The sequence below is a fragment of the Hirundo rustica genome, chromosome 13, assembly GCF_015227805.2.
Source record: "Hirundo rustica isolate bHirRus1 chromosome 13, bHirRus1.pri.v3, whole genome shotgun sequence".
Classification (NCBI taxonomy): Eukaryota; Metazoa; Chordata; class Aves; order Passeriformes; family Hirundinidae; genus Hirundo; species Hirundo rustica.
Window position 1 is genome coordinate 3,907,725 of NC_053462.1, and position 24,545 is coordinate 3,932,269.

The 24,545-nt window shown below is 43.7% G+C and overlaps 1 protein-coding gene across 3 annotated transcripts; it reads left to right on the top strand.

Annotated features, from left to right (window-relative positions):
* Positions 1–1,185: 1,185 nt before the first annotated feature.
* LOC120758733 (C2 calcium-dependent domain-containing protein 4C-like) lies at positions 1,186–24,462 on the top strand. Of its 3 annotated transcripts, none has more exons than XM_040077338.1 (3): positions 1,186–1,198; positions 3,345–3,473; positions 23,040–24,462. In XM_040077338.1, exon 3 carries the CDS (start codon positions 23,095–23,097, stop codon positions 24,391–24,393), a length of 1,299 nt encoding a protein of 432 aa, XP_039933272.1. In that variant the 5' UTR covers positions 1,186–1,198; positions 3,345–3,473; positions 23,040–23,094; the 3' UTR covers positions 24,394–24,462. The 3 variants fall into 3 exon arrangements, with proteins under 3 accessions (XP_039933272.1, XP_039933268.1, XP_039933271.1); XM_040077334.2 differs by lacking the exon at positions 1,186–1,198 and adding an exon at positions 1,986–2,119; XM_040077337.1 differs by lacking the exons at positions 1,186–1,198; positions 3,345–3,473 and adding an exon at positions 22,688–22,758.
* Positions 24,463–24,545: the final 83 nt, after the last annotated feature.

Genomic DNA, 24,545 nt, shown 5'->3' on the forward strand with positions numbered 1-24,545 from the left:
GCTCCCCTGTGTCATTTCTGTGTCTTGCTCCTCCCAATATCTCTGTCTGGACACATTTACTGTCTCCCTTTATCCTTTATGCCTAGCTAGTGACTTGCTTTGGGGAAAACCAGCTTTTTTATTTTTTTTCCCCTATGTTCACATCAGATCAAATACAAGGTGGTCTGAGCACAAATCTGCATTCTACAGTAAGAATCCTCCATAAAACTAATGCAATAATAAATGAGGTATTCTGTCAATCTGTCACGTGAGGATTTAGCTTTTGTTATTTCAGTAATAATTCTAGGCTTTATTTGTATTCAGAGAACATTTTGAAATCAAGGCAATGTAGTGGACACCTGATTTCACTTCTGAGGTTGTCTTTTCCTGCCATCCCAGCTGTTCTAACACTTTATCTTTCCATCTTCCCATTACCAAACCCCAGAACTTTAAGGGTGTGTTTTATCAGAGAAAGAATTACAGCAATCTAATGTCCTTCTTCAAAGTGAGGTGGTGGTGTGTGAACATCAGGGATGTTCTCTGGTGGTTTGCCTTTCCCACAGGTCAGGAGACAGACACTAAATGATCTCCCAAAACAGTCATGAAGCACCCTCACAGACTACCCCTAAATGCTGTCATACTTGTCATACTTGTTCACAGCCCTCTGTTAATCCTTTGTATTGCAACTCCTTTGGCATTCTGGCCCTCAGAATATCCTGTGGATGAGAGCAGCACTGGCATATTTACTGATGTTTTGGGTGAACCAGTCTGTGCAGGGACCTTCAATGAAGTACATTATGAACAATTTTCTCATCTGTCATTTCAAACACATTCTAAATCACTGTCTCAGAACAAGTCCATTAAAATGCAGCCTAAATCATACCCAAGCCTGTAAACTAGATTCTGTGTGTGTGACTAGACTGTTTTGATAATTACATTGATAGCTTAGAAAGATATATTAAAGACATTTCTAAAAGTGACCTTTGTAAGAAGTCAAACTTATCCTTGGTAAGTAACGCTGAGCAAAGCTCAGCACTGCCAGTGTTACTTTAGCATTGCAGGTGGGAATGGTTCTGGGTGCTCTCACAGCCTTTCATGGTCCTGACCAGCCTCACCTGGGCCTCCACCCACAACCCCTGCCCACATGGCCCCGCAGCGCAATATAAGATCAGTCCTGGGGCTTTCTGGGTCTTCTTTATTGCTGCAAGTTTCTCTAGAGGTTTGGGTTCTTTGTTGAGCTTGTCTGCTTTCCTGTTATGTTTCTGTTTGTATGCTATAAGATCACCTCCTGGGGGTTTTTTTCTTTTGTTGGGAGTGGTTTTGGGTTGCTGGTTGGGTGGGTTTTTTTTCTTATGCTAAAGCCCTCGGACTAGGGAATTTTGCAGTATCTTGGTGTAGCTGGTTTTGGTACTCTACTAGGCTTACTAGGAAGCTTCTGTGGGGACCTAACCCAGTTTTGTGGTGCTAGTTCTGATGCTTTCTTTGGTTACAGTAAACAAGTGGGTTGTAATCTAGACTTTACATTATTGAAGTTATAACTTTATGGTTTGAATTTTTTTATTGTTCTGTGTGACACCTATTTAGGTGTTCACTGAAACATTGCTGATTTCTTTGGGGTTTTTTTTTTTTACTCTCTTCTGGATCATTATAACTTTATGCTTTTCAAAATCCAGTGCAGCTGTCTCCAGTATCTTTTTAGCTTTAATTTGTGAATCCAATTAGCTCTCCATCTGACTTCTGCTATTCTGATACTGAGCTGATTAATTTCTAATTGCCATTTGTACTTAGGCTTTTAACTTTCTCTTTGAGCCCCTCTTTACTAGCTGAGTTTATTGATAATGGAGCATATTTTCAGATTATTCTATCATTCTGGATTCTTTGGATCTTCCTTAGTACTCACAGGTTTTTTAAACTGCAATACTTACTTCTGCTGATTTGGTGTCTTCTTTGCACCATGGTGTTTGGTATTGTGAGCATTTCGTTGGCTTTATGAAGACTAAATTATCTCTGCTCCCTTGAAGCTTCTTGCTGTCCTCTGACTCCATCAGAGGCATAACCATCTCTTCCCTACCCTCCTCTGCAACATTCCAAGACTTTCCTGAGCTGAGGGGCAGTGGCAGCAAAACCCCCTGTGCTACAGGTGGGCAGTGCATAAGGGAGGGAAGCTGGTTCTGATTTTCTTCCCTGTTGCTCACCCCCACTGGTGGCTGCCAGGTATCCACCAGTGGGTGTGAAAGAGCACGTGCCACACCTTGTGTCCAACACCTTCCCTGAAGGTCCTGCATGTGTGAGAGGGAAGTGAATTTGTGGGTGGCAGTTTTGCTGCTTGCGTGGTGTAAATACTGTCTTCCTTTTTGGCAACATCTGCTTTATTCCATACCATTGCACTATAGAAAACCCACAGCATTACTGTGCTACAACAACCCCATTTTTAATTTGCATGGCCTTCTCTATTCTTGTAATAATTGGACCTTTCTGTGGACTTTTCACTGGTCCTGCTAAAAAATCTAGTTCTACAAGGAAGTAGGTCATTACTAAGAGGCATTACAGCATTGCTGGATCTTACTCTTCAGATCTTCACAGTAACTTTCAGAAATTATTTTATTAGAAAAAAATCCTCCTTAAAAAAGCTATTAAATGACTGAAGGGATCATGTCCCTCTTATCTTACGATAGAGGATTGCAGTATTCTAGGGAATGCACAATGGTGTAGCAGTCTTGTTGTGATCTAACAATTTTTCCTAGCTCTACTAATTGTAGTTATGATGAAAGTACAATGCATTGTCTGTCAAAGCAGGATCAGCTGATCCTATAAAATTAATTTTTAGCTTGGTCGTTACAAAATACAATATGGAAAAAAATGGTCTTTTGCTTTTATGGGGGTTATAGCTGCAAAAAATTAATCAGAAATTTCTCATTTCTAAATGAGAATATAAATTTACAGGGTTGACATTATTGGTAAGGAGCACTCAAGACCAAGACTACAGAAAGCAAAGAGGATGTTTTGGTACCTAAACCTCAAGGGAACAGGAAGGATAAGGTTTTAATTCAGACCTAGTTACCACAGAAAATGTCAGTCCTAGGAATGTTAATGGGCCACAGGTTTGGTGGTATGGGAGATCAGGAGACCAAGAACTGGCGTACCATCCCTCACAGTTGTCTGACACAGCACCTGCAGTGGCAGAGTCATAAATTGATCCTGTAGTCAATGTGTCTGCTCTTAAGCAGCCAGATTTTCTGATGGTTTGTATCATCAGAAAAATTCTGACTCCCTAACAGCAGTGTTTTCTGTAATGTTGTCCCTCAGAAGGCAACCCAAGGTGTCTCTGTGGCTTCTGATAAACATGTTAGCACTTCTGTTTGCAGCTGAGCTAGAGTGTGGGCTGATGAACACTTGGAGTTTTCAGGAGTGCTGCAAGAAGGATCAGAAGATGAACATGAGGACTGTTGTCCACAAACCCACATCCATCTAAGTGATAATTCTCAATATGAACAGTAAGTAACACAGAGTCTTTAATATGGAGTTCCAGGTATTCCTGAGTAGCAGTGTATGTGCTTTGCCAGGTTTGCTTTCAAAAGCACCCACTAAATTAGTGTTGATTTTTAGAAGTCTGACCCTCTCTTGTTTTCTTCACCGTATCCAGAATATAAAGTTTGCTGTACAAATTACACGTGAGACTGCTGTAGTTTTGGAAATAGAATTCAGCCTTCTGAACTGCTTGGCTCTTACACGGTGTGATGACCCAAATTGGATGTGACTTGTATGGAATTATGCTGAACTTCTTGCTTTGTCTGAAATTCATTTCATGCAGCAATAATGGCTATTTTTTTCAATTGCCTGTATTTTCAGGATGCTGATAAAGCACTGGAACAATGCCAGGTATTTTAGGAAATGCATTGCTGTTTCCCTGGATCACCAGGTGTTACAGTTAACTCTGTTTCCAGAATAAAGAGTTATTTTTATTGTGTGTCTTTAACTGGGATGATTCAGTGTTAGGCAAAGATCTTTACCTTTAAAATGAGATGTTGTTAGCACCTTACCTAATACTGTGTGTTATCTAAATTATTTGTTTGAAGACATATAACTCTGTTTCCTTTTCCTTCTCTAATCTCCTTCAATGACTGGTAAGAGCTGTGCCTCATTTTTATCAAGCTGTTCTATTGTTCAGAATTATCCATTATTTATGCTTTTTAACAAAAAAAAAAATGAAACACAGACTTGGGCATATTTAAGCGAATCCAACATGTGCATTTTCTGAGTCTGTGTGGTACCAGAGGACAGAGCTATCGTTGACGCAGGATTATTTCCTGCTGGAGTTTTGCCAAAGAAAAATTGGCATCGTTCTCACTATTCTTTATTGCGAGTCTCCCCTAATGTGTGTTTTATTAAACATGAACATCTGTGCCCATTGGGTAAACTCCACGTGTACCAGCTGTGTAACTCTTCCAAATCAGTTTTTATTTGCAAACTTTTCACTCAAGCAAAGCCATCCTGAAGTTATCTGCTTTGGGGCCACGTGCTACTTTAATATTACTTGGGCGAGGGTCTGTAGTGACCCTGCAGAGTCCCCAGGCAGGTGCAAAGGAGAGCTGCTTTATTGCATGAACCAGGCCTTTTTAAGCAGTTAGCCCATTATCAGTTACAGAGTTTTAATTCAACCAACCACCATACACCACGTTGTGAACATGCAATATGCCTTGTTTTTCTACCCCTAATTCAGCTGAGTCTCTTTCCCACAGTTCTTTTCTGCCTAGCTGAAGTAACAGGCTTGAGGCTTGATTTTCCTTTTGTAAAGTTTTACTTATTGGTACCACTTGGGCTTTGAGGAGCTGAAGTATTAGATAAGCTTTGTTCCTTCCTCTGCTTCCCATTTAGTTGCTGTGTTCTCTTTATGGCCGCACTGGGATTTCCATGGCACAGCCCCAGGCTTCTGCCGGCGGCCAGCACTGCTGCAATCATTGATCTCCTCTGGAGAGCCAAGGAATGAAATCACAGGAAAATGGATCTGTGTTTTGGGATGGTTACTTCTAAGATAAGGCACGTGGTAGGCCAGAGTAACAGGAAGACATTTGTCATCTGTGCTGTCAGGAAGCTGCTTACGTTGATTCCTCAGTCTGTTTCTTCCTGACTGTTTCTGGTGCTTTCCCTTGTCTTTGATGCTTAACTGGGGTGGGTGCTGCAGTCAGGTGTAAGGTGAGCACTGAGCTGTGAGCAGGGGCAGGTGGGCTCATATGCACTGCACAGGCTTGTGATTCTGGCCTTTTCCCAGAGGGAAAGCCCTGCCAAAGGCTTCTGACCTTAGTTTAAACTAACTTTTCATACACCTGAGATGCTGGTTGGGTGACTCTGTAGGTATTTGTATTCCTGCTGGGTGTCTTGTTTTGTCTGAGTTTTTCAAGTAAACCAAATCCTCAAACCTGCTCAAACAGTAGTAGGAAAAACTGATTTTTCCTTTTTGTTAAGCAGTATATGTGCATAAAAGTGTAGGTTTCATGTGGTAGGAACATGCCAGTGCTTTTGCTCAATGGTATTTTATTCTATTGCTGACAAATACTAAAATCCAAGGGGGGGAAAAAAAGGGGGTGTGGGGCAAAAGATAAGGGAACTTCTTCATAGCTGGTGGCAGTGCTTTGAATAGTCTTGAAAGGGACTGCAGCGTGTGGGTAAAATTTTGCTCCATAAACAAAGTGGTTGTGTAGAACTAGACAGTCAGTAACTTGGAGGATAAAAGGAGGTACCATAAAGAGGGCAGTAGATTTTTGAGAAACTGTCTTGTACAAGAAAGTCTTAGGTCAGTTTATCCAATGCTCTCTGAATGGCTGAAGAATCCCACATTGTAAAAACCTGATGAAGTAGATCAGCTTTTACAAGGTCTGTGTGGGAAGACAAGAGCCACTTCTGCCATTAAGTGGGAGACTGTAATTATACATAATTCATAATTCTGCATAATGTTTCTTAAGGGTAAGTGTGCAAGTGGAGTCCTTGTCTGGCAGTACTGAGCAAGCAACCTCTGCCTGTGTGCATGTTTTGTGCACGTCAGGATGGCCTGTATTTAACTGAAGTGATGGCTACATCTTGTGGCATTCTTGTTTGCAGAGGCATTTTATAGACATTCGTTATTTCTGCTTCCTGCTCTAATCAGAGCACATCATTTTGTTCGTGCATATGAAACCAGGTTTATAAGAATAACAGTCTCAACCAAGTAATTAATCATTTCTGATTATGACTGTCAAAATCGTATATAATCAGCTTTTTAGTCAGGGGAATAGCAAATCAGATTTTCCCTCAGTAAAATGAAAAATTCATAATCTTCATATGAAATCATGGACAGCACATAATTAATACAATATTCTGTATAATTTATATTTCTATAAAAATAGATCAGTGCATCCTTTTTGTATCCTATGAATCCTTAGACTATTACGAAAGTAAGCTGCCTTTTATGTGACTTCATTGATAAATCTCTTGATTGTTGTGGTCTTTTGTTGATGTATTAAGTCAATAATGATAGAACAGCCTTTTAAAAATTACAGCAGCAGTTACTAATGAGAGCTGTACTACTTCTGGCATGGCTGAGGTCTGGGGGGAGCATAAATGCAACAGCCATGACTCTGGATTTAATGCTCATCTGTGCAGCACCTTTGGACTTTATGGTTTTGGGGGACATTTTAGCTTTCAGGCCTGCCCTCGTTTATATTCAGTTGCCCTGTCTCCTGCTGGGTGGTGGGAAGTCAAGGATGGCTGGCACTGCTCCTTCTCCCACGCTGCTTCCAGCACAGGTGCCTCGTGTTTCCCTAGGAAGCCGCGCTGCCCTCAGCCCCCTTCTCGGGACATTATTCCCTGGAAGGGGCCATCTCCATTGCTTCTCTGCTGCTTGTAATGCAAATGAAGTGGGGTGTCCTGGGGCAGCTAAAGTACCCAGCTAGACCACTAAAACAGGGCTGAGCATTCCCCAACCTTTTCTTTTTCATTTCAGAGATCTCATAACAGAAGAGTCTTTAAATCTACTAATTGTAATCAGGGCTTGTGTATTTGGCAGTTTTCCCTTACTCCCTGACCAGCTTTGCTATTTCTGCCAAGCCACCCCTTCCTTCCCACAGCCGAATGCTTTGCAAGGCTGGCCCTGAGACAGCTTGGCCCAGCTCTGGAAATGGACCCATGGATTTCTTCCCACAGATGTAATGAATTCTACAAAATTATTTGCTGTCCTTGGATTGCAGTTATGACCTCAAGAGCAACATTCAGTTTCAGCGCAGGCCTGTGTTCTTTCCAGAATGGGTTAGTCTGCATTGTGCCATACGCTCCTCCTCCTTATCTTGCAGGAAGGGAGAATGAGAGAGCTGCAACTCCTGTGTGGATAAATCCCCGATGCTTTACTTGCTGGAATGTATTGCATATGAGCATGCACTATTACACATTTTGTGGTCAATTACTAAGAAAAAATGTATCCCAAAGCAAGGGAGCAGTGCAAGTTCTCTTATATCACTCTAGTCTTGTGCTCATGAAGTGTGTTGAGGGATTTCTTAAGTGTAGTACATCTTTTTTAATTATGAAGCATGAACTGAGACTTCACTGGGGCATGTATCCTAATGGGAACTTGGTGTCATTCTTAGGCTTTGCATGCCATTCTGCACCCTGCATTGTGCATAGCTGGCTTTAGAGTTTGGTTTTGTTTTTTTTTTTTTTCAAGTACCCTTGCAAGAATTTGATCATTCAAATAAAGCACAAAACAAGTTCTTTGCCTTTTGAATGCAGTAGGTGTCTGTGAACCTGTGTGTGCATGTACATGCCTACCTCGTTTACCAGAGAGAAGCAATTAGTAGTGACCTTGGTAATTTGGGCTGTTGGTGGTTTTTTATTCTTTTAACATAATGCAGCAGATTTCAGTAATAGTTAAACTCAAGACAAGGTGGGACCTGATGCATACTGCACATAATTTTCTTTCAACTTTGCAGGCCAAGTTGTTGATAGCTAAATAATTTCTAGTGAGGTGAAAGTACATCCATGGGTAGAACACATAGAAGGAATTGATTTGGGGATTTTTCTTTACTTTTGAATGAGGCTAATCTCTTGGTGCTTGGCAGGGCCAGATCCAGGCACAGGCAGAGGAGGCAGCAATAGAGCTGGCAGAATGGGCTCTGGCAGAGCCCTGAATGCCAGCCTGGCAGCTGCTGCCAGGAAAGGGGATGAGAATGTATGAAGCAGCAGCTACTTGAGGAAAAATGGGTCATGTGAGCCTTTGCTGGATCTTGTTCACTTTTCTGTGGCAGAAAAGGCCAGCTCTGTGTGTAATATATGTATTTCATTCTCAGGGCAGCACAGTGTAGTTTGCTTATGCTGATAAGAAGCCTTGAGCCAGCTCTGATGGTTGGCTTGTGTTCACTGTGTCTTCCAAACAAAATGCTTTCAATTACTCATTAGCTACCTCACAAATCAGATACTGCTTTAAAAACAACTGTCAGGGAAAGATTATTGATGAATAGTGGCAGACACGCGTGGATATTTACAGACAGACAAAATACTTAGACCCATGTGAAATGAGGTATGAAGGATAAGCAGAACAACTGAGGAGAAGCTCATCTGTTCCAGCAGAGCAGCAAGTTGTGGGCTCTTGTGTGGTGTGCAGACAGAAGTGGCAAGATGGAGAAAGGCAGGAGAGTGCTCCAGATGTCAGAGTTGCAGAAAATCCTCTTGGCCTTTGAGCCTTTGTGAAGGTACGTAGAAGCAGCCTGAATTGGTGGAGGAAGTGAAGCATAGAAAGTGAGTTTATGGGATAAAGAACCTATCTATGAATAATCAGTTGTTAATAAGTGTTACTTTTATTTTTCCACAGTTCAATCCAGATGAAATTGTAATAATGTGTCCAATTGTTGCTGAGTCCAGTGAGTTACTTTGTCCAGTGGCACATGTCCAACCATTTTTGTCTTCTAAGCTTTCTGAGATGGAATATTTTTCCCTTGCCCAGAAGTGTCATCTCTTTTGTGGCCACTAAACTGGATTTCCATGTAGGAGTCTAGACTGCAGAGTCTCCCAAATATCTAAATAAATACAGTAGAGGCTTACTTACACTGTATGAGGTGCAGCCACCTCTGTGAGACAAATACTGCTGGATTTTGCAGGAATGCAGCCACACTGGGGCAAAAATGAGTTTCCTCTCACTATTGCACTTTGAGGAATGATGCTGGAGCATCACAATGTACTCAGTACCTGGGGATAACTTATCCATGCAATTAAATGTCAATTGATCTACCTGTTACATTACTCAAAAAAACCCTACTTTATTAAATGTATTTTTCACAGAGCTTCAGTAACTATTGGCACCTTTAGATCCCTTTTGTATGTGTCAGGATTTCTTTGCATTGCCTCTTTCTACCACTCTAACCAAGCTCTGTGTGCCAGATTGTTTTTCTAGGCCCTGATTCAGCAGGCAGTATCAGGATTGAATGTCTCAGCAATAGCAGCACAGTCAGAGTTGGGACTGTGGCAACAGCAAAAATGGAAAACTGGTTAGGTCTGTAGTGGCATCCATTTTCTTGGAGGAAAAACAATCCAGTGGGTGAGACTCTGTTTTCTAAAGGAGCTCATCACCTAAAAAGGCCAGTAGAACCCTGATGCAATTTTGAAATAGCTCAAGTCCTGCTAATCTGTGTCCTATCTGTGGAAAAGCTGATTTTTAACTGATTGCTCCTGCACCTCTTGAAGCTGATGGCACAAATCCTGCTGGAATCTGTGGGGCAGGACTAGGCATTCCCACAGCTTGCTGGTGAGCACTGGCACTGTTGCTGACAGGGAGAAAGTACACAATGAAGTGATGAGGCAGAGCCCTGCTTTGTGGCCAATGGGCACTTGTGTTGTTGCTGAGTTAAGGCCACACCGTGAGGTAGTATCTGAACCTTGGCCTGCCAGACATCAGGTCTATCTCTGTGCAAGCATTTAAGGAATCTTAAAAATGCCTGGCACGGTGCTAAAGCAACAGCTACATCACAGGATGAACTGTCCTATCAGGTGTTTTTCAGAGAACTGGGAGCTGTGACCCTCGTGAGAGTGAGCTGGGTTTTTTCTTTTGCTGCTCCTGAGGGTCCCAGGATAACCTTATAGTTAGGCAGTTGTAGTACTGCAGCAAGCAGTATTAGACACTACTACCAAGCGTAAGCATCCTGCCTTAGGAAGGATTTTGGCATTCCCTCAATATGTAACAGTGCCAATTAGAGACAGCACACAAATTAGAAACACAGCTTGCACAGGAATGTTTTGTATCCCTTAAGTGCTTAATTCAATTGTATCCTAATACAAATCTACTCTAGCAGTTCTAGTTGAATTTTACTTAGTATTATTTTATGCTCATAGAATTGGAACAGTTTAATTATTTCTTAACCACCTAGGGAGGAAGAAGTATCTCTGCTGCAGCAACAGAACAGGCTGTGTAGCTGTGCTTTCCCCTGTCAGTGCCAGCCCTTCCCCTCAGAAGCTGCCATGCCAGCTTTGCAGATATCTCAAGCTTTCCTTAGCAAACAGGGCTGGGACTTCTTGGGTATCATGCAGGTTTGGGGGTAGGAAGGAAGCAGAAAGAAAAAAAAAAAAATCCTCAATCTCTTTTTTGACAAGGGACTTAAGTAATGACTCAGGAAAAATGTGAGAGATTTTTCTATTTCTTGCCTGCTTAGAGAGAACTTTTTTTGTCATTGTTGACTGCAGTCCAGGAGTGACAGATGAGAAAAGAATTTGTAACTGCACTTCATGTAGAGGTTTAGGAACCTGGAAACCATTTTGTAAATGTTATGGTTCTCTTATCTTCCATAGTCTCCTGAAGTTAATGCAGTTTTGTGCAGTTCTGTTACTCAAACACAGGGAGGAGGGAGGGGAAGGCTGTGCAGTGCTGCAGCTACAGTGTGGAGTCATTTCTGCCAAAGTGGTAACAAGAGATGTGCATGCCCCAAACACAGCAGAAGGGGCAGCTGCTCCTTTGCCTGGGAGTGAGGAAAAGGGACATTGTTCACACCCTGGGAACTGGACATGGTTGGGCAGCATCTCTTGAATGTGCTCGCAATGGTTATATCTCCTTTCTGGGAGGCAGATTCTGGCTTCATAGAGGATTGGCCAAGAAAGCTCCCCAGAAAAGAGAGGTTGGTACGTGCTTTACCACATTGTGAGTAACTACAGAAGAAAGCTGATATGGCTTTCTTTTAGAACTCCATCTCCTCTGGTAATACAGCCTGTTAGCTGTAAGCAGGAACAGTGTTTTTGTGTTAAAATTTATAATATAAATTCATCTTAGACTTGATGCTCACCCTTGCTTTCCTTTCTTGTTATGCTTTGCACTTTGGTAAGGCAGATTTCCATTTGCTCAGCTGAAAGGTCTCCAAAGCTGGGCTTTTGCAATGTGTTGTGAGCTAGTAAGAGCAGGCAGGGTCTTGCATTACTGTGGTGCTTTTGTGTTGAGGTGCTGCAGGGTACGGGGAAAATGATTACCAGGTACTGGGATAGTGCCACCATCACACAGCGGGGTGTGTGCACAGAACTTTAGTGACTGTTTCAAGGGTGTCAGAAAATGAACAATGACATATAACAAGGGGTCAATCCAGGATGCAGCCTGCTGGTGGCTGGGCTCACCATTGCTCTCCTGTTTGTAAGATAGGTCGAGTGTCCTCCATGCAGCCATCTTCAATGCTTATTGCTTCATTTCCCCATCCTACACACCCAGGATCCAGCAGGCCTCCACTGGGACTCACTTCACTTATCTGAGAAAGGCATAAGTCAGATTTCAAGCTAAACCCAGATGGGGAAAAATGCTTCTTCCAGTGAAAAAGGGGAAATGAGGGTGAAATAAAAATGCTGTAGCAACTAAGTGCTTGAACAAAATGAAGGTACTTCTGAGTACATGAAGGACTAATGTTAATGGGGAAATTGAATTTCAAGATAGCACCAGAATTAAAGAAAACTGAAGTGATGAGTGTAAATTGTTTAATCATGAGCAATAAAATAATTTTTAATTTTAGCTTAGGTCTGTGATGTTCCATGTTAGTAACTAGCTTTCTTACTTGAATTTAAGGAAAGTACTAACCCTGTTGTGTGTAATTTTAGGGGTAAAGAAAAGGCTTTGACAGGGTGGTCCCTTGGAATCTCCAGTTACCAGAGCCCCATCCATGCGGATCTACAGCTGACTCCTTAAGTCTCAAAGGCTATGCTGCTCAGAAAGCAAGGAGGGCAAGGCCTAGGGGCTGAAGATTTGGTGGCTGGAATTGACAGTAGCTTGTGAGGGATGTTTTGCTGTCTTTTCATTAAGTACTGATGTCCCCATTGCAATACTCAGATGGAGGAGGTTGGGTGAGGTGTGTCCTGACTAAAAGTTGGAGAGAGCTGGCTGATGGAGCAGATGTAGCTGGGGAAATGGTGTGTGCCTGAGATCAGTATGTATATTCAGCCTGGGGGCTGAATTCAGGGAGGCATGGAATTGCCTGTGTAGATGGCCTTAAGCAGTGCAGACAGGAAAAGCACGTGAGCTGTAAGTGCGAGTTTCATAATTCAGATGCTGTTTAAAATTTTGTTTCAATAGACCCTACTGAGTGTTTATTCCCATCACTGAATATGTAAGTTCATTTCAACTCTGTCACTGCATGATTAGGTCCTTTGTGCTTTGCCTTCCTGAAAACAACTGCAAGCACTTTTCTTTGAGCTGCTTTGCTTAGTTCTTATTGAGGGACAGCAGAAATCCCAGTCAGAGCCTACAGGTGTCCAAACCTCTCCCCTGTGCCAGCCAGCCTGTCCCACTGCAGGGGAGAGCTCTGGTATTTTGGTACAGCCCAGCCCATCACAAGATGCTTCCCAGTTGCATGAGACTGGAGGTGTGCAACAGCTGTGAGTGCTGGGAAAACAGCTATAAACTGGTTAGAGTTGGAAACAGCAAATATATTAGACAAGGAGTGGGGGAAGAAAAGGGAGAGCATAACATTAGATTTTCTATGCTTTTTTTGACTGTGTACGGAGTCAGTTACGACTTTATAGTTTTGCAAGGAAATTTATGCTGCTTCAGAAAACTGGGCAATAGGGTCTACCAATCTCACAACTCCAAATCCCTTTTTGGCTCTTGGACAGATTTTGCAGTTGTTTCTTGTGTGCTTCTGCTAAGCAATTCAATGAGGGAATAGTGTCCTCCTGCCCAGTATTGACATACAGCCCTCCCAAGAGGGGAGCTTACTAATCACTAGTTCTGGTGCAGAATATTTGAGGGGAAAATAATCCCAAACAAAATCCATGAGGTAAGATGTATTTTGATTATACTCACTGGTTGGAATGATGTCTATGGTCAGCAGCTCTCAAATTTTTGTGGGGACTTTAATACTGGGATACAAAGTATTGTGCTAGTAGGGCTCTGTTCAACACCTCCAGCAAACCTGTGTGGTGGGGGGTGTTTCCCCAAGAGGAAGGAGCCATTACTTCAGGGAGCGTGGCCAGCTCTGGGCTTCTGCAATAGCAGGTTCATTTCCCATGTGGTAACTCAGAACTGGGCTTTTCACATCATTAAGCAGCAGAAAGCTCTGATTTTTATCTGCATTTCTACAACTGGCTTGTCAAAAGATGTTACAATTAAGCTCACACATTGATGCTTTTGAGAAAGTTATGTCCTGTTATTGATAAAGTCAAGGATTGGCTTAGTGAGTTGAAAAATCATGTAGATGATGAGGTGGATATCTTTATTTTCCCCACTTTTAAATTCAAGACAGAGCAGTGAGATATTACCATCTTGCCTTTTGGCAGCTTTTTGATTCATTGATTGCTTTATTATTTCTTGGTTTATAAAAGTTCCAGTTCCTCAGTTTGCTTTGTGAATATTCTTAAAATCAGAAGAACGTTCAAAAAACCCCTAAAGATAAACAGATATGGTCATGGGCCTGAATCATTTTGGGGACTAAGTAAACTCATTACCTGTCTACTGTTTCATTGACAAAGCTTATGTAAAACATTGATTGCCTATGATCTCAAATCATCTTCTGGGTTTGTTACATGCCCTGATATCCTGCAGAAAATTAAAGCAGCTGAAGGAAAAAAAAAAAATCCCTCTTCTCTTTTATTCTGATTTTACAAAAATGGAAACCAACAGCTGTTTCAGAGCCAAAAAGAAATAAAAAGCATGTAGCAGGTGGTACCATGCATGTATATCTAATTGCAATCTAACAATCTGCAAGCCAGCTACCAAATAGTGAGGAGTGAGATCATAATTTGGACAGAGAAGGGAGCAAAGACAATGGGAAAGTGAAAGAAATAGTGTTGGCTCAGGAAATTAGGCTCTTTATAGAGGGGAGAAATGAGTATAACTAAGAGCAGTGAGTTGTGATATCCTTTTGTTTTTGGAATGTTGTCCTCTTGACTCATGGCTGTCTAGAGAAACTGGCTCCAGGTGCCAGAAATTGTGGGGAAGTGATGGCATGTCTGGGTCAGGGTGAGTAACCCTGAGGGACTTTGTGGGGTGAGATGCAGCTCACGGTTCCGAGGCTCACGCGGGGCAGTTGGATGTTTGCTTCTGGGCCTCCTTTCACATCCTCTGTGTGTCTGCTCACACCTACCCTTTGAAGGGTCAGAGAGATGAAGAGCCCTTTTCATTTCCTCATAAAGGAGCTTTCTTAAAGCTCTGGTTTATGGTGTGCATCTCAAGTGCTCCAGTGAAAATAATATTCAGGATGGATAGAAAGACTAATGCGGGTAACACTGGGTCAAAGGGAGCACGGCACATATTTGGCACGTGGTTCTCTTCTCAGTTGTGCAGTGAAAGTCTGAAGCCAGCAGGATTACACAGAGGTGAGGCCAGCCTGACTGAGAGAAGGAAGCATGAGCCCATTCCCAGCTGCTTTCTCTCCAGAGGTCTGATGGTGATTTATTTCAATGCTGTTTTTCACTGGCACCCTCCATAAGGTATAATTCATTTGCATTTTCTGTGATCAGATCAATCTTCCATCTTTTATTGTCAGCCATTCACTGATAGTAATGCCCAGTTAATTCTTTCTTTTAATGCTATCTCACTGTACAAATAAACCATAAAGGATTTCTTTGACTGGAGGACATGTGCTACTAACTTAAACTGAGTTAGGAAATGCTTTTCCAGAATTTCACTGGGCAGCACACTGAAGGCAGTTTGAAAAAACATGTAAAATTAAAGCATTCAGTATAATAGCACAATTCCAAGAGTGCTTTTTGTCCTTGTCTGGCACTTCTTTCAGGGGGTGAATTGTGCTCCTGCATAGTACCAATAAGATCATGTACCTCTGAAACCATCCTTGAGGGGCTTCTATCAATGTGTCATAGCAGCTCCCTGTTGCCAGGGCAATACTTCAAAAATTAGAAGAAAAATCTACAAACCTGCAGCTTATTTTGCAAGTTTCCTTTAAAAGCTTAATTAAGCCCAGGGTCACTAAGGTTCCTCACTTCTAAGGAGCTTTGACTTAGATCTAACCACAAGCAGAAGAGATTTGAATTTTATTGTTAGAGGAGAGCAAAATGGTGACAGGTGAAGTTGGGCTGTTGTTGATGACTTTTAGTCTGCCTGAAAGAGCTGATCTTTGAATGGACAACGTGGGCTAAATATCTGGGGGGCTGGAAGCTCCTCTGGCCTTGTTGCCACTTTAACTGATTTTGGACTTCATGCTCTTCAAGGTCTTTTCCATTGAAATAATTTGTGACTTGATGAATCACAATCTTCATTGCTTTAGGAAAGCTGCTCAGCGGTAAATTGCCAAGTATAATATTTTAATTAGTTAAGATCAGTTGTTCTTCCCAATTTCTGCTGATCACAGTAAACAGCAATTAAGAGCCAATAGCACAGAGTGAAGATGCTGCTGCCAATGGAGCTCAGTATTAGGAGTAATCAAAGCCAGAGTACTGTGCTTATTAGTGCCTGGGCCATTTGCTGGCCTGCCGCTTCCTGAAGAGTTTTGCTTAATTAAAAGCAGCAGGGACAAGCTGATGACTTTCTGATCCTGGCCCTAGTGTCTGAGAGTGCTGATGAGGCAGACACTGCTGTGGCACAGAGTGGAGGAGCAATCTCTGTCTGGAGGCCAGAGATGGGATTTTCTCTGTGAAACAGCAGCTTTCAGGTGTGTTTTGCCCCAAGGCACGTGAGAGAGGCTGGTTCCTGCCCTCAGCAGATTATCTGCGTAATAAATTAATGTCAGGGATGGAAAAAGACAGCTGCCCAGGAAGTTTATAATTTATTAATGTAGGAGGAAAATACAGAACCTGCTGGATGACCTGGCTGGTTTCACACTCAGCTCTGGGGATGGTGCTGTCCATCATGAAGGAGGAGCTGTGCTTCCCACAAGGTATCCTCCCCTTACATCCCTCCTTTCTTCTCAATGACCTGTCTATGCGGTTCCGTGTAAGGCTAGCGCTACAAGAAGCATTTTCCAGATCTTTCATTGTATATGTTGTTTTAATTGAGATAAAGTAATGGTAAAAGGTACTTGTAAGTATCAGGAAACAGAGAAAAGCTTCTTCTACTTCACACACTTGGGTAGCAAAAAAACCCACAAGTGTCTTAACAGCTGAAGTGTTGGGTTCTGCTTTTGGGTGTGTGAAGCCTCAAGTGAAACATTTACTACAAGTAAATTGCAGCCTGTTTGAAGCATTTGGGGTGGAGGATGTTCCCAGAGCACAAGTGCCATGTGTTCCACATTGCCTGCTCTGGCAGGACCTTGCTGGCCCTGGGGCATGAGAGAGGGAGGCTGAGGCAGGATTCGAACTTCAGGCTTGCCTCAGGGACTGAAAGGATGAGGAAACCAAACAATGAAGGGTTTAATTTTGTCCTCCCCACTTAAGCAAAGCTCCTCACCAAAAAACAATTTTTACCAAGTGCTAGACAATCTGTTACAGCCTATTTCTGCTTTTCCAATGGGAATATGTGTGACAGCAACAACTGCAAATTATTTTTCTTTATGCAGTAATATCTGGCCATATGTTTAAACTCTGTGTTTGGTAGCAGTAGTTAAGCAGTTTTTCTCATGCCTATGGATTCCTGAGTTGGAAGGAACTTTGTCAAGGAAAATCCTTGCATTTCTGCTACTCTTCCTGCTTGCTGCTGTGAGCCAATGTTGTTCTCCAAGAACTTTTAAGCGAATTTGCTACACGTCTCTGGTTGTAAACCATTAATAGCAGATGTTTAGCATGGGAGTTGTGGAGTGTGATCCATAACGTGCCCCAGAGCTGCTGCTTTATCCCAGGATACAATTATATAGTATCCTGTGACTTCTGATCTTCCTTTAAATGAAATTTCAGATAATCCATTTCCTCATGGTAACAAAACTGTCACTGTCTTTACCCTTTCTGCTCCTGAAGACCAAAACCAGCACCTCCACAAAATCCTGAGCCTCTTCCCAGAGCTGCCTGAAATCTGCAGGGCTCTTTACATTGATTCCTGGAATCAGGTTCCTCTCACCAATACCAGGTTAATTATATGGATTTTTTTTCTACCCACCACTGATAGTCCCAGGAACTGTTGTTCTCCAAATATTTTTTTGGGCATTAGGAATTCTGAAGTAAGGGAGGTAATCACAAATCATCTGTATGAAGCTTTGCAGGGTCAGGGTCATTGCAGGCCCTGTTTTGTAAATGGAAAGTAAAAGTGGAATGCTGTCTCATTTCTGAAAATACTCCTGCAGAAACACAACCTAGGAGATAGAAAGCCACAATCTAGAAATGTGGAAATTGTAGAAAAAGAATTGTCCTTTTGTATACAGAAATGCTGAGGGCAGTCTAAGGTTGTCTTAAGGCAGTCTAAGTCCAGCTTTGAGTTTGCTTTGAAGGGTTGAACTTCAGTGTACCAAAAGCAACACCTGTTTAACGAGATGCTGCTGGTTAGTGAATCTACTCTGAAATGTATTCCACTTAAAGATAGAACTCTCATGGCTGCATGTCCTACCCATCAAGATATTGTGGCCAATTCCACCAGAGTGCTGTGCCTCCTTCAGGTAGAAGAACTGTTCAACTAAATTTTACTCTCCATAGGAAAAAAAAAAAAATTCTCTTCAGCTATTGGTGAATTTTCTTTTTTAATGTTTAATTTACTATGACTAGGTAAAGCTGCCTGGAGTAGCTTGTGGTCAAATCTGAAGTCAGAGTGTAGATGAAAGCTGCTATAAACAACTATAGAAATTGACTGTATATCACCTGGGGGTTGCTGTTCTTTATGAACTTTACACACCCTTCCACAAGCAGCATTAGGATCCTGCTGAGGCAGCTCCTGCAGCAGAATTCCCCAGCCTAGGTCTCCATCTGCCTCCCACCGGGGATGGGGCTGTGGCCAAGGGAGGAGCAGGAGTCTCCACACACAACTGCTGGGAGCTGGCCTGTGCTTGTGGGCTCTCACAGCCCATCAGTGTGACTGCATGGCCTGCAGGCAGCTGCACTTGTTACAGCAGAACTCAAACTCTCCTCCTGCAGTGACATCTCAGTCTTTGTAGCTCATGGCATGGGAAATGATGGGAAGTGATGTTTGCCAACTCACCTGTTTTTGAAGTGTTAAACACTCCCAGTCAAGACCCAGCATGTTTTGATGAGGTGAATTATCTGTGTTGAGATGTCCTTGGCTTGCTGCCGTGTTCCTTTTCCTGAGCCTTGTGTGTACCAGCAGGTTGCTGCTTCAACACAGACACGTCATTGGTGCCTTTAGGCTTCATACACACTGTCTGTGCAGGACACACTGCAGCCAGCCAGGAAGTCCTGAGAACATGGATTTCAGGAGCATTACAGAGAGATCCTGCCTCAGGCTTTCAGTTTAAGGTTGCTTTGGATCTGTGCTCTTGGAGAAGGACACCTGTGGGTGTGACTGGACAGGGAGGAAGGTTATTAACTGCTTGTTCAATAAAACCTGCCAGTAAGTGTTTTGCTGTGCAGAGATCAACCCTGTCATACTTTTGGAAACCACTATCACCTTTCACAAGCTTCTGCATGACTCCAGGACTATTATATGGCACAGCTGTAGAGGAAACTCTCATTATTATTTGTGCAAATTATGGGGCACACCATGTGGTGTCTAACTTGAGAGCTTTAGCCTTGTGTCTTGAAGGAAGATGGCAAGCAGGGAATTCCCCAGAGTTACTCTTCCGAAGAATAACTACTGACACTGTAATACCTGGTAAAAGTGCTAGTAGTAGATAATTATCCATTTGCTGGCTCATATAGTCATCCTTTGAGGTATAAAATGATGTCTAATATGATATAAAGTCAGCACATAGATCCATCCTTTCCATTGGCATACCTAAACTACCCAGGCTCTCTAGTAAACCCTCTGGTCCTGGGCAATCTGCTCCACTTTGCTGTTGAATTTTTATCTGTAGAAACTTGCTTTTTTGGGAAATTGGCTAAGTGAAATCAGGAACATCATACCTTTCTTGGACATTTGCATGGCAGTTCTCAGCTTCTCGTAACAGGACTGTAGAATATGCTGTCAAGAATGAATTCTTCAGTTCATACCTTTAGTTTTTTACAGTTCACACTGCTGTGACACAAAGGTACTTAAGATACTTGGCATCAAGTGCCTGAAGGGCCCCGCAGCTCCTGAGCTCTTGCTGCCAGCCCTTGGGCATCTGTTGATTCGTTTGTTCATTTAAAGGAGCATGGACATTTCTTGTAAAGCTAAGCAGAAAGTTGTCTCTGCTGATGAGAAGATGTATAAGCTACTCTGTGATACAAGAGAAGAAAGGTCAGGGTGGCAGATGAGTTTTGCTGAACCTCTGTTACTACTTTGTATTACTATGAAAGTAATGCAGAATGATTTGGCTGTTGATTTAGAAATGGTACACAGTCTGCTAACAGATATCTTTGACATTTGTCAAAGTGACAAGAAGGAATTAATTGAGCTATACAATGTGCTATATTTGTTCATGATACCAATCTCTAACAAAAAAAAAAGTCTAAATGCCTCTCAGTTGATTGAAGTCTTCTTTCAAGAAGCTACAGCTGAGTTACCACTGCATTCTTTAGGAAAATAAAGCTCAACTGGGTTCTCTAGTCTCACAAAAGCTTGTGGAAATTTTGAATATTTTAGGTAATATATGCACAGCCATTGCTATTGCTTTAAGAATGGTGAGCTGTTTTGTGCTGTCTCATCCAGGACTGGCATTCACATCTCCCTCTTTCACAGCAGAACCAGATTTTTTTTTTTTTTTTTTTTAATCTTTCCAGTCATTTTGGCTGGGCAGGGAGTGTTTTCCCCTCCCCTGGTGCACATCCTCCAAGGGCTGTCAGCTCCTGCAGCTCTCCTACCTCTCTATCCGCTGTAAAGCGCTGGAAGGGTTCTCCTGGCAGTTCCAGGCCCTTGGAGCAGACAGCTTTAACCGTGGTTTGGATTCTGATCTTTCCCCGGCCTCCAGCAGGGGCTGCCCGGGACCCGCAGCCAGAGGGGTGAGGTGTGGACGGAGACTTCCTGAGGCACCGTGCCAGTGAAGGCTGAATGGCAGGAGATAAATTATATCAGGAAAACTCCCGACTGCCTTCTGTGTTGCTAGGAGATTGCATTTTTTTACAGCCCCTGCCCGGATCCCGGTGTTTCACCTGTTGTTGGTACAGGGGCTATAATAAAGACTTGCCATGAATTATATCCGGTTTAAAAGTGGATTATTGTAGGCACATCTTTTATAGCAATGGGAAGCCTTGTTGGCAGCATATTCTAATTATGCTCTGAAGCTAATCAAGGAAGGAGAATCTGTTCTGAACACAGGAAGCTACATCCACACATTTGAATGCCTATTTCCACGGGGCAGGTACAAGTGCTTAAGTGTTGCTGAACTCCCAGCAATCTCTTAAATGTCTATAAAATGTCTATAAAGTGCAGGGTTTTGCAGGAAGGGGAGGATCCACCGCCCAGTGAAAGGCACCTGCTTCCTCTTTACAGTCACTGGAGGGAGACAGGCAACTATGATCAAGAGACTGTGATCCCCTCTGGAAAAGCCCTAACTCTTTTTCCTGGCAGTAGAGGAAGAGTAAAGAGACTGAAGAGAAATCACGTGCCTGTAACAGGGTTGCTATTTTATTTCATCACTGCCTGATGCTAGCTGAAAAATTAGCTACCAGCCTCAGGTGTACTACAATTGCTGTGTATAAACAATTTCTGTGATCTGTTACTGAAGGCAATAAGGTTTCCACTAAAAACGCCATTTCCTTGTTTTTTCTCCATGTTTAGAGTTGAATTTTTCTTTGGTATTAAAGGCAGAGGTGCATATATTGGAATAGGCTCTCTCACTCTTTGGAAGCCATAGGGTATGTAATGCATGATACATGGTGTAGTAGTGCCTGGTCCGAATGGATAACAACTATAAGGTTTCAGCTATTAGCTATAACAGCTATTGCTTCCCAAAAGAGCATTCCAGCGTCTCCAGTAACTCCTCTTACTACACTGCTGTAAAGTCCCATTGTGTGGAGGAAGCACTGACCCTCCCCAGAAGCCTCTAGGTTAGATTGGGGATTATTTCGAGCACACCCACATCAAGTAAGATCATCTAAGTGAACTACATGAGTTCTTACAACTGAGATGTCACTGGGATGTTTGGGGTGTCCGGAACATTTTTACAAAGCACGGCTGAGAGAACTTTCTCCGATTTTAATCACTGGGAGATTGTTATGCAAATGAGGCTTAACTGCTATAAAACGAACAGGAGAGAGGCAGGGCTTACACGCAGAACACGTGTGTACCCAAGGAAATCTTTCAGCGGGTTCAAAATGTTCCCTGCCCGTTGCCCACGGGATTTGTTTTCTCTGAGCACATCTCGCCTATTTCAAGCACTCAGTAAACATGCACTTCAGCTCTTCAGTGGATAAGGGAAGAATATTATTTGTATACTATCCCCGTGTTACAGGCTTCAGATGACTACTTAGCCAATCAGTTTGGCAGGCCTTCCGTTCAAGATTCCTATTTGCAGCTTGCAGAACGATCAGAGTTTGCAGTGATCCGCTCAGGCTCTGCTGCGTCGGTGAGGAAGTTCGTGGGTCCCACCTGGCTTTGTGCAGGGTCTGTGAAGCCTCACGCTGCCTGGGTTTTTGACGTGCTGCTTTTCAAGGTGACCGGCCAAAGCATTTTGTGCCTTGTGTTTCTCCTCACTCCATCTGCATTCCCGTTTCTGTCGTTGCTCGGTGTCAGTGATAAGAACACCATGTCAGAGTTCCGTCGTCTCCTGTTCTTTTTGAGTAACGAGGGGGCGGACATACATTCATATGTAGAAAGGCAGCAAAGTTCTTTACAAATGAGCTTGAAAACCGCAATCCCCACTTCCTACTGCTCTAACGCTGGAAAGCTGCCAGGATCTCCAGAAGAAAATAATTCCCAAAACAATGTCGCTGTTGTCCCGGGTTAGTTATCTCAAAACACCTCCGGACGCCCTTGTAAGTAGATATTAATCAAAAAGAAAGTGGACGCAGGGGGAAGGATAGGGGAAGGCCGACACCGCAGGCCGGTGCCAAGCGCCGGGAGCATCTGCTGCTCTGCGGGGGCGAAAGGAGACGGTCGGGAAGCGCTTTCCCGTGAGAGGCCCCTTGTGCAAGTCCCTCCCCGTTGCTCCGGGCTCGGCTCCGGTGCCCAGCAGAGCGTCCTGCAGGGCGGCTGCCGCTCTCGCTCCTCCTGTCCGCACCGGAGCAGGAGGTGCGGCAGCAGCCCCCGCCCCGCGGCCGGGAGGCGCCCGGCGCCGCTACAAAAGGGCCGGGCCGGGCCGGGCTGCGCCGTCCTGCTGGGAGCTGCCGACAGCCGGCCCGGGGAGCAGCGAGCCGCGGCTGCTGGCCAGAGCAGGGCTTGCGCTTGTCAAGGTACGTCCTCTGCTACGGGAAAAACACGGTAGGGGTTATGCGAGAGGGACGTTTTCCTCTAGTGAGGCAACTCGATGCTGTTTTCTCTCTTTTTGGTGGTTTCTTTCCCTTCTTGCACCATTTGACTTTAAAGGTCGTGCGCTGGGCAGGGGCTGTTTTGAACGCGGGGATTGAATGGGCTTGCGCTAGTCCTGCCTTGAATGGCACCCTCCGTGCCTTGCTTGGCTGTAGCGTGTCCAAGAAGGATGTTCATGTACTTTTTCCTCTCTGTGTGTCTGCAGGTGGATTTCTCTTTTAACCTTTGTCTTTTTGAGGACCTCCTGCCCAGCTACAGTCATGTGGTTCTTGGAAAAGATCAGAGCATCACATGAAAATGGAAACCTCCCCAGCTCTTGCTTCCTGGGACTGCCACAAGGTCCGAATCTGCCAGATAAAGCCCGACTGAGAGCTGCTGCTTTTCCAAATGTGATCACTCCTGACAGAATCCCTGAATTCTGTATTCCCCCCAGGCTGACCAGCTCTGGCCCCATTAAGGGCAGTGGCTTCCACCAGGATCACAGTTCAGTGGATGCAGCTCTTACTTCTGATTATAGCCCCAGCTCTTTCCCACATCTCATTCAGGTGGAAAGCGTTGAAGAGGAAATCGCTGTCCTGGAGGAAGAAAGCACCAACGCAGACCCACAGTCCCAAGCAGCGCTCTCCCTGCCCCACTTTCCCAGAGCCCCCACTTCCTATGGCTTCTGCACTTTGCTGGAGAGTCCCCACACCAGGAGAAAGGAGTCCATCTTCCATGGTGATCCCCGTGCGGCTCTGCCCAGCCTGAAGCTGTCCCGATCCAGAGCTAACACCTTCAGTGGCAAAGGCAGTATGTCTAATCCCATAGCTATCAGCTTTGCCTCTGTGAGACTGCCGCCCAAGCACCTCTCCCTGCACAGGCAAGGCGCCTGTGACAGTGACACGGCCTCTTCCAGCGATTCCTCTCCTTTCAGTTCTCCACTTCTCAGCAGGTCACCTCCCAGACCCTGCTCCCTGATCAAAGCACAAAGTCAGGAGGGATTGCTCTGCAGAGCGCTGAAAGACAAGAGCAAATACACTATGCCCAGGAACAATTCTCTCTCTACAGAGGAGAGCAGCTCCACCGATAACAGCCCCAGTGCCATCAGGAGAGCCTCCGAGGGGCTGCTTGGCCTGCGGAGCTTTAGCACCTCCTGTTCTCACATGTTTCCCCTGGACCTGAGCTGCAGCCGGGAGAGACTGCTGGGAGAGAGCACCGTGGTCATGGACAAGGGAGGCGTGCTGAGGCTGTCAGCTGAATACTGCTCGGAGAACCAAAGGCTGCGGATCCGCCTGATCAGTGCAGAGGGTTTATACGATGATTCTGTAGAGCCCAAAAACATTAACTGCTGTATCTCCTTCTCCCTGGTGCCAGGGAAAACACAGAAGCAGAGAAGCACAGTTATAAAGAGAAGCAGAAATCCCATCTTCAATGAGGACTTCTTTTTTGATGGCATTGCAGAGGAAGAGCTGTACAGCCTCTCTCTCAGGATGAAAGCAACAAATAAAGGGTGCAGTATGAAACGGGATTATACCTTAGGAGAACGGGAATTGTCTTTGATGAGTATGTTGTCAGTGTAGTGCTTCAAATATTCAAACAAATTGCTTTCTGAAAGTTTTCTACTAAATAAAGTTTTAGGTAGACTTTTACGTTGTTGTTTTTTTGCGTGTTTGTTTAAGGATACTTAAAAGCACTGCCTTGCTTGGTGTTACTGTTATGCTCATATGCCTTT

Excerpts from the sequence above, each read along its gene's own strand:
- LOC120758733 (XM_040077338.1), top strand. The coding sequence starts at position 23,095 with ATGTGGTTCTTGGAAAAGATCAGAGCATCACATGAAAATGGAAACCTC.